This window comes from Oncorhynchus keta, chromosome 2 (assembly GCF_023373465.1).
Source record: "Oncorhynchus keta strain PuntledgeMale-10-30-2019 chromosome 2, Oket_V2, whole genome shotgun sequence".
Classification (NCBI taxonomy): Eukaryota; Metazoa; Chordata; class Actinopteri; order Salmoniformes; family Salmonidae; genus Oncorhynchus; species Oncorhynchus keta.
Genome location: NC_068422.1, coordinates 30931839 through 30945590, shown reverse-complemented (window position 1 = coordinate 30945590; position 13752 = coordinate 30931839). Strand labels below are relative to the sequence as shown.

Below are 13752 nucleotides of genomic sequence, written 5' to 3'. Positions count from 1 at the left end.
ATGACTGGGCAGGGGCGCAGACATGGGTGGGCCTGGGAAAGCATAGGTCCAGCCACTGGAGAGCCAGGCCCAGCCAATCAGAATTTGTTTTTCCCCACAAAAAGGGCTTTATTACATACAGAAAAACTCCTCAGATTCATCAGCTGTCTCAGTGGCTCGTCTCAGACCATCCCGCAGGTGAAGAAGCCAGATGTGGAGGTCCTGGGCTGGCGTGGTTATATGTAGTCTGCGGTTGAGGCCGGTTGGACGTACTACTAAATTCTCTATGACGACATTTATCTCTTATCCTCTTGAGTGTAGGGGGCAGCATATTCATGTTTGGATGAAAAACGTACCCAAATGAAACTGCCTATTTCTCAGGCCCAGAATCTAGCAGTTTTGCATGCGTGAGCAGCTTGGAGCAGACATTTTCTCTCTCACTCTTCCGGTTGAAATATTATTTATTGTAAAAACAACCGGAGGATTGTTTATAAAAAACGTTTGACATGTTTCTACGAACTTTACGGATACTACTTGGAATTTGTCTGCCCCGTCGTGACCGCACAAGCATGTGGATTTCTGAACAAAACGTGCCAACCAAATGGAGGTATTTTGGATATAAAAATAATCTAGATGGAACAAAAAGAGCATTTATTGTGTAACTGGGAGACTCGTGAGTGCAAACATCCAAAGATCAAAGGTAAGTGTTTCATTTTATTGCTTTTCTGAGTTTCGTGACCAATCTACTTTGCTGCTAGCTGTTTGTAATGTTTTGTCTGCTGAGAGAGATGTCCTAACATATACGCTTGGATTGCTTTTCCCCCAAAAATTTGTATTTTTTATTTTTTAATCTGACACGCCAGGTGGATTAACAACAAGCTAGGCTGTGTTTTGATATATTGCACTTGTGATTTCATGGAAATTAAATATTTTTAGTAATTTAATTTGAAGCTCTGCAATTCAGCGGATGTTGACGAAAATGATCCCGTTAACGGGATGGGTGCGCCAAGAAGTTTATGGTAGAGAAATTAACATTGATTCTCTGGCAACAGCTCTGGTGGACATTCCTCTAATTGCACACTCCCTCAAAACTTGAGACATCTGCGGTGTGGTGTGACAAAATTGTCCATTTTAGAGTGGCCTTTTATTGTTCCCAGCACAAGGTGCACTTGTGTAATGATCATGCTGTTTAATCAGCTTTTTAATCCATCCACCTGACAGGTGTGGCAGATCATCTTGGCAAAGAAGAAATGCTCACTGACAGGGATGTATACAAATTTGTGCACAATATTTGAGAGAAATAAGCTTTTTGAGAGTATGGAATATTTCTGGGATCTTTATGCATTTCAGCTCATGAAACATGGGACCAACACTTTACATGTTCCGTATTTTTCTTCAGTATACTTAGACATAGAGAACTGATACTTTATACTGGTTGTTGGGGTGGGATTGGTGTAGGGTGTGTGTGTGTGGGGGGGGTCCATTGGTGGCTATTGACCATTTTATTGAATTCCTCATGTGTTACTCAAATGGTAGGAAGAAGTTTGGTCCAAATCAGATGTTGGTTACTATATTTATTGAATATTATGTGAATACTATAAATTAAACAAGGTCAATGTGGGTGCAATCTCAGATCAATTAAAATGTCAACAAAACAATGGTCACAGGAATTAATGTTTCTTACTACAGCTAACGTAACGACTCATAAGTAAAACATAGCTTTACATTAAAATCCATAGCCTATCTGTGGTAGGCTATATTGCCTGTGTAAATTAGAATATGTAAAACAAGAGGAGATAAGACTTCCTTATTTTATGGCAAGAGCTATTTCAAAAACATGCACCTATGCTGGCACACACACAAACGAGTACATTTTCGTGTCTCCAGGTGGAGCTCACAGTATGACGGCTCAGATCTGGCCCAGATGAGAGATTAGAGGGGGAACAAACAGAACCACAGGGACTGGACTACTAGAAATACCACACTATTTAAAATTACAAATCTTTAGACTATTCACTACAGACCTACTTCCTATACTTAAAAATATGAGTCTGTAACCAGAAATAAAGTCAACACGAGCATAACATGTGCAAGACCTGTTAAAAAAATAAATAATAATATGCACAGTATTAGTGATATTAGTGGGATAGTGGTGTTAGAAATAGTGTGGCGGGAGGAATAACATATTACACATAGTTAAGATAGTATGTGGCTTCAGAACGTTGGGTGGAAAAATATTTCCTCCACAGAGCTCTGGCATTTGCAGAGTCTGCACAAACTGCAGACAGCAGAGTCAGTTCTCTCTCATCCCCTCTTTTGCAACAGATTCAACTCCTTACTTGAGTGAGACTTCAGTCACCCTCATCAGCACTGGTTGTTTACTTTAAACCCTGGTACCAGGTTTGAGCCTGTTGGGGTGTATCCTATCCTTCCTATAACAAAGCACAGTATATTGTCCACCTTTTCCATAACTACAGTATAGACCAGTGGAGGCTGCTGGGGGAGGACGGCTCATAATAATGGCTGGAACGGCACGAATGGCATCAAACTGTGTTTAATGTATTTGATGCCATTGCAATGACTGCGCTCCAACCATTACCACGAGACTATCCACCCCAATTACACCTGCTCATGGTCCTTGCTACAACAGCCTCCACTCTTCTGGGGAGGCTTTCCACTAGGATGTTGGAACATTGCTTCCTTTCAGCCACAAGAGCATTAGTGAGGTCGGGCACCGATGTTGGGCGTTTAGGTCTGGCTCGCAGTCGGCATTCCAATTCATCCCAAAGGTGTTCGAAGGGGTTGAGGGCAAGGCTCTGTGCAGGCCAGTCAAGGTCTTCCACACCGATCTCAGAAAACATTGTCATGCTGAAACAGGAAAGGGCCTTCCCCAAACTGTTGTCAAAAGTTGGAAGCACAGAATCGTCTAGAATGTAACTGAATGCTATAGTGTTAAGATTTCCCTTCACTGGAACAAAGGGGCCTAGCCCAAACCATGAAAAACAGACCCAGACCCTAATTCCTTGTCCACCAAACTTTACATTTGGTTCTATGCAGTCGGGCAGGTAGTGTTCTCCTGGCATCCACCAAACCCAGATTCGTCTGAGTGAAGCATGACTCATCACTCCAGAGAATGCGTTTCCACTGCTCCAGACTCCAATGGCATCAAGCTTTACACCGCTCCAGCCGACGGTTGAAATTGGGCATGGTGATCTTAGGCTTGTGTGTGGCTGCTTGGCCATGGAAACCCAATTCATGAAGCTCCCAAAAAACATTTATTGTACTGACGTTGCTTCCAGAGGCAGTTTGGAACTCGGTAGTGAGTGTTACAACCAAGGACAGACGACTTTTACATGCTACTCTGCGGTCCCGTTCTGTGAGCTTAACAGCACTTACAGTTGACCGGGGAAGCTCTAGCAGGGCAGAAATTTGATGAACTGACTCGTATGAAAAGTGACATCCTATGACGGTGCCACATTGAAAGTCACTGAGCTCTTCAGTACAGGCCAATTTCATGTAATTGTCCTCTTGCTCAGTTGTGCACCCACTCCTCTTTCAATTCTGGTTAGAGCCAGCGCTGTTCTGTGAAGGGAGTAGTAAACAGCGTCAATTTCTCGCATGGAATAGCCTTCATTTCTCAGAACAAGAATAGTCCTTCTGTAGCTCAGTTGGTAGAGCATGGCGCTTGTAACGCCAGGGTAGTGGGTTCGATTCCCGGGACCACCCATACGTAGAATGTATGCACACATGACTGTAAGTCGCTTTGGATAAAAGCGTCTGCTAAATGGCATTTATTATTATTATTATTATTAATAGACTGACGAGTTTCAGGAGAACGTTCTTTGTTTCTGGCCATTTTGAGCCTGTAATGGAACCCACAAATGCTGATGCTCCAGATACTAAATTAGTCTAAAGAAGGCCAGTTTTATTGCTTCTTTAATCAGAACAACAGTTTTCAGCTCTGATAATATAATTGCAAAAGGGTTTTCTAATGATCAATTAGCCTTTTAAAATGATAAACAGGGATTAGGTAACACAAACATGCCATTTGAACACAGGAGTGATGGTTGCTGATAATGGGTCTCTGTACGTTGATGTAGATATTCCATTAAAAATCAGTTGTTTCCAGCCATAGTCATTTACAACATTAACAATGTCTACACTGTATTTCTGATCAATTTGATGTTATTTTAAAATGGACAAAAAAAAAAAGTTTTCCTTTCAAAAGCAAGGACATGCCCTAAGTGACCCCAAACTTTTGAACGGTAGTGTATATCATATAGCCTACTGGTCTGAGATTACATTTTGTTTGAGGTTTGTACATTTGTTAAAAGGCCGTCACTCAACATTCCATTTTCCTTGGTCACCCTTACAGTAAGTTAAGCTGCATCTCACTAGCATTTACTATTCACCGACCTGTTCCTGAACTGAAACCCTGAAGCCTCTATCACTGAGGGACACACTACAGGAAAGACACCTGTATGCAGGAGTCAGGACATTAAAATGCAGCCTTGATGTTGCGGAAACAGCATGGATAGAAGAGGTTGAGAATGATAAACATGGTGTCTGCGAAAGACTTGATCTGATTGAACCTGAGAATCCGAGACTAAATGGGGTCTGACAGCTAGGTGCAGGAGACTATGTACTAGAGACCGATAAAACACCCAGTCTGGACAGAGAACCGCAATTCTAATTATATGGATCAACACCCCGTCTGGACAGACCTCCCAGACAGAGTAGCCTATTTCAAACTGCAGACAGAAAAATTCTAATGATCAGACAGAATGGGATACACCAGAACAGCCTGTCTACTAGGACAGGTATGAGAAAGTATGAAGACTGACATACACAGAAGCCATGTGACATTATATTTAACCTCTCATTAAGGCCCTTATTTTGAGCTGAAACCAGTCATGGAACATCTGCCTTATTAGATTCAACAGCCTTCAGATTCAGACAAACACTGAGGGCTCACTGAGCATAACGAACAAAGCCATATTCATAGATATGAAACACTGCACTACTCCAGCATCCCAGAATAGTTGGCAGGCTGACTAAAAAGGCTTTAGTTGTGATGTCACCATTGAGAGAGGCAATGATGGAAAGATCGAGAGGGATAGAGCGAGACAGGGAAAGACAGAGAGCCCGCCATACACCCATGGGAGGACAAGGCAAAGAGAAACAAAGACAAAGAAATAACTATTTCAACAGACAAGTTCTGATCAATAGAAGAAGCTCCACAGACAGCCAGCAAGATCTACACTATGCCACATATATCACCGATGCTGAGATCGACAGGCATGTACTGTAGATACAAGGAACACTGATGTAGACTGCAGATGCCAACTTGCCTTTTCCCGGCAGTGGGTCCATTCTAAATATAGGAGGTGGCCGTTGTGGTGTGAGCGTTACAACTGACTAGCTGTGATCGGGGACCAGCTTCAGGACAGCAGCCCTGCAATATTCATGAAGCCAGTGGAGCTCATCATGGTATGGAAAAAAGGAGTACAAAGTGTGGAAAAAAAGGGACGTGGTACATGGAAATCTGGGAACTTGGTTCATGGAAAACCAGGCATTTAACATATGGAAAAGGAGACACTTTTTGGGAGGGAAAGAAAGCGGCAGGCCGACACTCCAGGCAGAGAGCTGTGTGAGGGCTACCACGTAGACATGGGCCTAGCTGGCAGGGCAGAGGACTGCAGAGGCTATAGTGGAGGCCAATGTTGGCAGGCATGCTAACTGCCAGCCTACACCTTAATCTATAGATCCCACGAACATGAACGCAAAATCTGAAAGTGCAGCAAGACATCAAACACAGCACACTCATTCGAGAGGGGGAGAGAGGAGTAAATTAGGTGTGAAAGGTGTGTGTGTGTCCTGTGTCTTAAAAACAGGAGGCTGCCGAGGGGAGAACAGCTCATAATAATGGCCAGAACAGAGAAAACGGAATTGTATCAAACACTTGGAAACCATGCATTTGATACCATTCCACTTTATTCCGCTTAAATCATTACCCCGAGCCCCTTCTCCCCAATTAAGACGCCACCAACCTCCTGTAGTCTCAAAGGTTTCTGTGGTCTAAACCCACAGGTTCATTAGCTGGGCTATGAGCAAATATCACCTTAAAAGGCCATATGCATTTCTGGGTAACAATTAAGAAGCTTACTGTGATTGTTTTAAATCAACAAAAATAGCTTCTTAGCAAAGAGCGATTTCTCAAGCAAGAATTTTGCTTGGACCGTCTGGGAGTGGTCTGAGTGGGAAGAGGAAACCCATTAGTCATTGGCAGAGGTTTGGGACTCGATTATTGGTCGATCAATTAATGTACCGCCTGGTAATGTTTCCATCCCACCAAAACAGGCAGAAATGTTATAATTTTCACAGTATTATTCCAACCTCAGTGTAGAAATATACACTCACCGGCCAGTTCATTAGGTACACCACCTCATTCACTATAAGGGGCCGCTCCTACAGACAGGGAGTCAGGTGGCCTTGGCTTGCTATACAAAACAGATAGGAATTGAGGCAGTCAGCAACTGTTCGATTGAACATTGGGCAAAACAAGTGACTTTAGTGACTGAGTATGGTATGTTCGTTGTTGCCAGATCAGCAAACTTACGGTTAACTAGTCCAACGCTCTAACCACCTGCCTCATGAGGAGCCCGCCTGTTACGCGAATGCAGTAAGAGGCCAAGGTAAGTTGCTAGCTAGCATTAAACTTAATCAATCATAATCACTAGTTATAACTACACATGGTTGATGATATTACTAGTTTATCTTTAATTTTATTTTATTTAGCGTGTCCTGCGTTGCATATAATCGATGCAGTGTGCATTCGCGAAAAAGGACTGTCGTTGCTCGTGTACCTAACCATGTACACGTTGCTCGTGTACCTAACCATAAAGACCAATACCTTTCTTAAAATCAATACACAGAAGTATATATTTTTAAACCTGCATATTTTGCTAAAATAAATCCAGGTTAGCAAGCAAAATTAACCAGGTGTAATTGTGTCACTTCTCTTGCCTTCATTGTATGCAGTCAGGGTATATGCAACCGTTTGGGCCGCCTGGATCATTGCAAACTAATCTGCCAGAATTTTACATAATTCTGACATAACATTGAAGGTTGTGCAATGTAATAGGAATAATTAGACTGATGGATGCCACCCATTAGATAAAATACGGAACGGTTCTGTATTTCACTGAAAGAATAAACGTCTTGTTTTCGAGATGATAGTTTCCGGATTCGACCATATTAATGACCCACGGCTCGCATTTCTGTGTGTTATTATGTTATAATTCAGTCTATGATTTGATAGAGCAGTCTGACTGAGCAATAGTAGGCACCAGCAGGCTCATAAGCATTCATTCAAACAGCACTTTCGTGCGTTTTGCCAGCAGCTCTGCTGTTTATGACTTCAAGCTTATCAACTCCCGAGATTAGGCTGGTGTAAAGATGAGATGTGAAATGGCTAGCTAGTTAGCGTGGTGTGCACTGATAGCGTTTCAAACGTCACTCCCTCAGACTTGGAGTAGTTGTTCCCCTTGCTCTGCGTGGTAACGCTGCTTCGAGGGTGGCTGTTGTCGTTGTGTTCCTGGTTCAAGCCCAGGTAGGAGCGAGGAGAGGTACGGAAGCTATACTGTTACACTGGCAATACTAAAGTGCCTATAAGAACATCCAATAGTCAAAGGTATATGAAATACAAATGCTATAGAGAAATAGTCCTATATTTCCTATAACTACAACCTAAAACTTCTTACCTGGGAATATTGAAGACTCATGTTAAAAGGAACCACCAGCTTTCATATGTTCTCATGTTCCGAGCAAGGAACTTAAACGTTAGCTTTCTTACATGGCACATATTGCACTTACTTTCTTCTCGAAAACTTTGTTTTTGCATGATTTAAACCAGATTGAACATGTTTCATTATTTATTTGAGTCTAAATTGAATTTATGAATGTATTATATTAAGTTAAAATAAGTGTTCATTCAGTATTGTTGTAATTGTCATTATTACAAATAAAATAAAATATATATTTTTTTAAATTGGCCGATTAATCAGTATCTGCTTTTTTTGTCCTCCAATAATCGGTATCGGCGTTGAAAAATTATAAAATCGGTCGACCTCTAGTTTACAGAGAACGGTGCGACAAACATAAAAACATCCAGTCAGCGGCAGCCATGTGCGAAAACAGCTCGTTGATAGAGGTCGAACAGGTCAACATAACAGCGTAGAACAACAGTGGTATACAGAAAAGCATCTTGGAATGCACAACTCGTTGATTCTTGTCACGGATGGGCTATTGCAGCAGACGACCAAACCAGGTTTCACTCCTATCAGCTAAAAACAAGAAGAAGAGGCTCCAGTGGGCACATGATAACCAACACTGGACAATTGAGGAGTGGACAAACATCACCTGGACCATGACAGTGAGTTCAGTTTATTTGGAGGTACCTGCACAGTCCCCAGACCTCAACCCTATAGAGCATCTATGGGATGAGATGGAACGGGCTGTTGTTTCACAGCATCAATGTACCGTCGCCCAATCTGCAACAACGGAGTGATGCCATTGCGTCAGCATGAACCAACATCCCTGTAGAACGTTTCCGACACCTTGAAGAATGCCCCGAATAATTCAGGCTGTTCTGGAGGCCAAAGGGGGTCCGACCCAGTACCTAGATGGTGTACCTAATAAACTGTATATAAAACAGGACAATCACATTTTTGACTGCCCTGGGACTTTAAGCTACAGCTCAGACTTTCTGATCCACACCCATCACACCAGGTTTACATCCTAAAGCCAGAGGGACAAGCACCTCTCTGTTGAAGGCAGAGTGAGAACACAAAATGTAGTCTGTAATCAAAGATGTGTATGTGGCAAACATAGGCCTAATATTTCTGCCCAGCACAGGCCTGCTACCACTTGTCCCTGGCAGATGAGTCACTTGAAAACACAAGACACATGTAGGGCCTATAGGTTACACAAGCCTTTGTTGACTGTGAGCCTTCCCATTGACAGGCTAATTTAACCCTACTGTTGGCTGGATAGACATGAAGTAGTAGGCCTAGGATAATCCTTGGATTAAAATCCACTTCCCTCCCTCCCTTTCTAGGTCTCTCCCTCTCGTAGATGTCTGGCCCTCCACTGGTGATGGCTTTTCAGTGATGACTCAAGGTATGACGGTTCATAACATGGTGCTTTGTGTGGGAGGCTCGACGCCATGAGTACTGCCAAGCTGGGCACTGAACACACGGCGAACATAAAGCGTACCGAAATGAATAACAGTTAGGCATTTGGTTTACCCTATTTTTCCTGGTCTCTCTCTACAGAATAAGTATGAATATTGCCATTCAAAATGTGGAACTGCACTCGGCTGAGTATCTAGATCTAGGCCTACATCCATATTTGTGGCTGTGAGCTTTCAATAACCTGTCTCAGTAAGTTTGAAGGTTTAAGTTATTGTATCTCTTGTGATTGTGGGGGACCATTGGATCGAGAGCCATGATGCCCAGTGTCTGTGAGCTCATTCCGTGCAGGGATCAAATCCAGGCTGCAAGTTTGGCTCCCTCGCTCAGTTCAGGCAGCCAGCCTTAAAACCCAGGCTTATCCTGGGAAAACTGGGTCACTGAACTTTCCCCCTATCTGCTACAGAAACAGGAACCAACATCAGTCAGTCATTGGACCACAAATGTGTATGAGCCAAACAAACATAACTTTAATGGAAATAAATAGAAAGCACCCAACCATTGCACTTTTAAACTTAATGAATAACAATTGCACTTAAAAAGCCATATCCCAAGCCTGGCACCACCACATCTTAAACACCTATATATAGGCCTCCTTGCCCTAGACCCTGAAAAAGAACAGGTGATCTGAGTGAGAAGGGCCTGTAAAGTGCTCCACCTGTCCTCCCACCAACACACACCCCACAGAGAACACTTAAGGGCTGGAGACAAATGCCATCTGACAAGCAAGACAAGAGCATGCTAGCTTGGTCTCAGTGTGTGCGGCAGGTGGGGAGTGAGCCGTCTGTGAGACTTGTTTCCAGTTTCTCTCCTCCCTAATGCATGTTTAGGCTTTATACCTAGATCCTAAAAACACCTATGGAATCCCCTACTGGATGGCCAGAACAATAAGCAGCGAGTCAAACTAAGACTGAGGATATATTAAGGCATGGACCGTTCACTGGCAACTTAGGACAAAGCATGTGGTCAGTACATGGACAGCATTCAATATCCATGTACTGTCCATTGAGATGTCTGATTGGATGTGTGTTCATGCTTTGTCCTAAGTTGCCAGTGAACGGTCCATGCTTTAATATATCCTCAGTCTTAGTTTGACTTGCTGCTTATTGTTCAGCACTTTTTTAATTAAATGTTTTAAATTTTACCTTTATTTAACCAGGCAAGTCAGTTAAGAACAGATTCTTATTTTCAATGACTGCCTAGGAGCAGTGGGTTAACTGCCTTGTTCAGGGGCAGAACGACCTTGTCAGCTCGGGGGTTTGAACTCGCAACCTTCCGGTTACTAGTCCAACGCTCTAACCACTAGGCTACGCTGCCGCCCCACTTCACTCCGTGATGAATGGCCTACCCAAAACACCCTCTTCCCAGTCTTGTACTGGGCTGTGAAGTTTCTTATCCCACACTTCACAAGTGGACGCTACGTTAGAACAGTGTGTGAATAGAGGCACACGCTCCGAAAAGAAGGAAATGCTAAACTCCTGAGGAACCCAAAGAAAACAATCCCCTACTGTGTGTTTCACCTTCTAACCCTGTCATTCACATACAACAGGCCTATTAACCTGCTTAGAACAAACTAAATGGTCTACACTGCCAACCTTATAATGCCCTGCTCCCAATCCAACCCCACCCAAAAAACCTTACTGAACTTCTGACCTCCTAAACAGAAACAGTAAGCATGGAACCAGGGCAGTGGAACACAGCAGTCCAGCATGATATTACCGCATCGATATTCAAATATATGAATGCTGTTATGGGGGGGGTAAAGACCTAATTAATGCATGTTTTATAACATTTAACGAATGGAATTGACAATGAGGTGACATTTTGAAAGAGAAGCACATCTTTTTGACCAACACAGCTGACAAGTCAACAGTGACGCACTGTAGCCCACAACAAACACATTCTTATTGGGACGGGATGCAGATATCACCACCCTGTCATATCTCCTGATTCTCTCCCCATTGTCCACATCTAGTACTGGTCTAAATCGGCACAAATCATTATATCTTAACAAGTACAGTGGCGAACCACACTGAGGGTGTATGAGCAACTTCATTGCCTTATGGGAGGAGAAATGCTTGGCTCAGCATGTTTTAGTGTGTTGTGTTTTCTTGTGGATCCAAGGTAAAACATATTAAACTGTTACTGTACATTGCACTGGTACAATAGATACAAAAAGACAAGGAACATGCCTGAAGATAGCCAAAAGTGAGTTTGGGCTTATGTCCAACAGTTCTAATGAGCAAACAACTAGAAGAAAACAATCCTGGTCCAAACAGGATGGCCACTGCAGACGGTTCTGCAAGGTCTGATTGTGAACACATCCAGCTGAGGGTCTGACCAGGCTTTCTCCTCTACCTCTTCCTTTACAGGATCAGTCTTAAACAATGGATGGCACAGTCACACACATGCATAGGAAGTCAGGACCACTGCATTCTAGACCGTGCCTGCCGAGCTGTGCCGCGCACATTTCACATGCATTCACTATGATCAAGGGGATAACATCTCCATTCTTACAAGCAAATGACATTAGGCTAAAATCTCTTCATCTGTTGGCTACATTTGATAGGGTCATAGTCTATGCTCTGTATAGTTATTGGTTACTGTAAACAAAGGCCTACATTGTAGGCCTTCTTCAAATTCCTTTTAATCCAATGAACTGTCATCCAATACTCAAAATACTTTGACAAACCACTAGGGATGGGCAACTCCTGTCCTCAGGGGCCAGAGTAGTGTCACACTTTTTCTCCATCTCCAGCAAACAGCTGATTAAACTAATTGCATTCTAAACTGAAGATCATGACTAGTTGATTATTGGAGTCAGGTGTGTTAGCTGGGGCTGGGGCCAAAGCGTGACACCAATCAGGCCCCTGAGGACTGGAGTGTCCCATCCCTGCATCATGTCAACAAGATTGTTAATGGGCCTACTCTGGGTGAAGTGAAGATTATACTAGGTAGACAAATAGCTAAATATTCCATTTGTTTATTTGACTGAACCTGCATAGTGAATCAGTGTTTGAAGATGTAATCTGTAATGGTTGTCACTGCCTCCCACAATATTGTGGTTAATTTATAATGGTTTAATCAACAAAAGGAAAGACTGTAATTGACACCATAAACAGTATTGCAAAGTCCCGAAACAAACCGTATCATTGTGTTCATTAAATAGAATCCAAGTTACTGTTTTTAGGGCTAAAATCTAATTAAACTTGAATATTCATAACTTTCCCTTGTTGCCCGATTGAGCCTGTAGGCGCTGGGCCTTGTCTGTTGTGTGGAACCAGACTGAATCCTTCGGGGATATTCTACCACAATATAAAGACACTAACAAAAAGGCAAGCAACATTAACACCCCCCCCCCTCCCTCCTCCAATGACCAAGGGTGACTACGGGCTGTGTAATTATGTTGATCAAAACAGAACGAGAGGAATGATCTGTTGGGCGCTATTGCGATATGGAATTCTGGCCAGGGAGGGTTACCTTCCACCGCTCCAAGCAAAGCTATTCACCAGCACTTGAGCGACAGGTTTTTAGTGTCAAACCCGTAGTATGCTTTCTAGTGTGTCATTAGGTAAGTTTGAATACTCTGTCGTAACAATGAATGTAACGTGCGTGTTGTTTTTACTGTAACAATGTATCAACATAGCTAAGCAAGTTAGCTACTGGCTGCTATTGCTGCAGTTACCTTGTAGACATCTCCGTATGTCCCGCTTCCTATCCGCTGAATTAGCTCGAAATCCTCCTGCGGATTGCGCCTGGATAGGTCGACGCAGGAATTCATCTTTAGAACTCCAATTTATGGTTCCGAATGGTATGGTTGAACGTCACCAATACTAAAAATCGAAGAAAACAAACCTAAAAACATACAGAGTCAGAAAAGCACAGCCAGCCACTGAAACTTCAACATGGCTTCCAATGCTCAGTGGGCATGCGCAAAAATGCAGCTCACATTCCCCATTAAAAAAAAGCAGGCTGAGCGAAAGTGTCCAGCAGCTTTACAGTGCCGTGGCAGTCTGGCAGATGGCTGACTGACAATAAAGACTGAATGAAATAGGCTATGGCCGGAAAATTATATGGGCCCCAAACTCCTTGGCTTTTATAAAAATGTAAGATTGGTGTAGGCTGGTGCTTGGGGCTTAATTATTTCTGAATGCATTTATGGAAGGGCTTTTGAGAGTGATTTCGACAGGAGACCGATACGATGTCCACAAAACTGGCTAGATTAAAAAAAAATAATATATATATATACACACATTTAACCGAGCCCCCATGTTTGTGTATTCAAAGGTCTTGTTCAACTACATTATTAAGTCAATCACTACTACTATTACTCAATTGATCATATAACATTCTACACATTGGTTTGTGACAAGAGGGATAGGGTTAATAGTTGAAGGGGAGATGAGCAGGAGATCATCATTGTCCTCTATAGGGGGTGTTAGTCCACGGCTGGGTACTTTCATTAGCCTTTTAATGTTGTGTGTGTGTCACATGTTGGTTACGCAAGAAGAGCTGGGCCAAC

The 13752-nt window shown here is 42.8% G+C and overlaps 1 protein-coding gene across 5 annotated transcripts in view; it reads right to left on the bottom strand.

Annotated features, from left to right (window-relative positions):
• Positions 1–13264, bottom strand: part of LOC118399112 (mitogen-activated protein kinase kinase kinase kinase 3-like) — a 68626-nt gene extending 55362 nt beyond the window's left edge. The window contains exon 1 of one of the 5 annotated variants that reach the window (XM_052475087.1): positions 12916–13264. In XM_052475087.1, coding sequence (XP_052331047.1) covers positions 12916–13011 — 96 coding nt within the window. In that variant the 5' untranslated portion in view covers positions 13012–13264. The remainder of the gene's footprint in view (positions 1–12915) is intronic. The other 4 variants (XM_052475090.1, XM_035795009.2, XM_035795018.2 and 1 more) reach the window with 4 other exon arrangements.
• Positions 13265–13752: the final 488 nt, after the last annotated feature.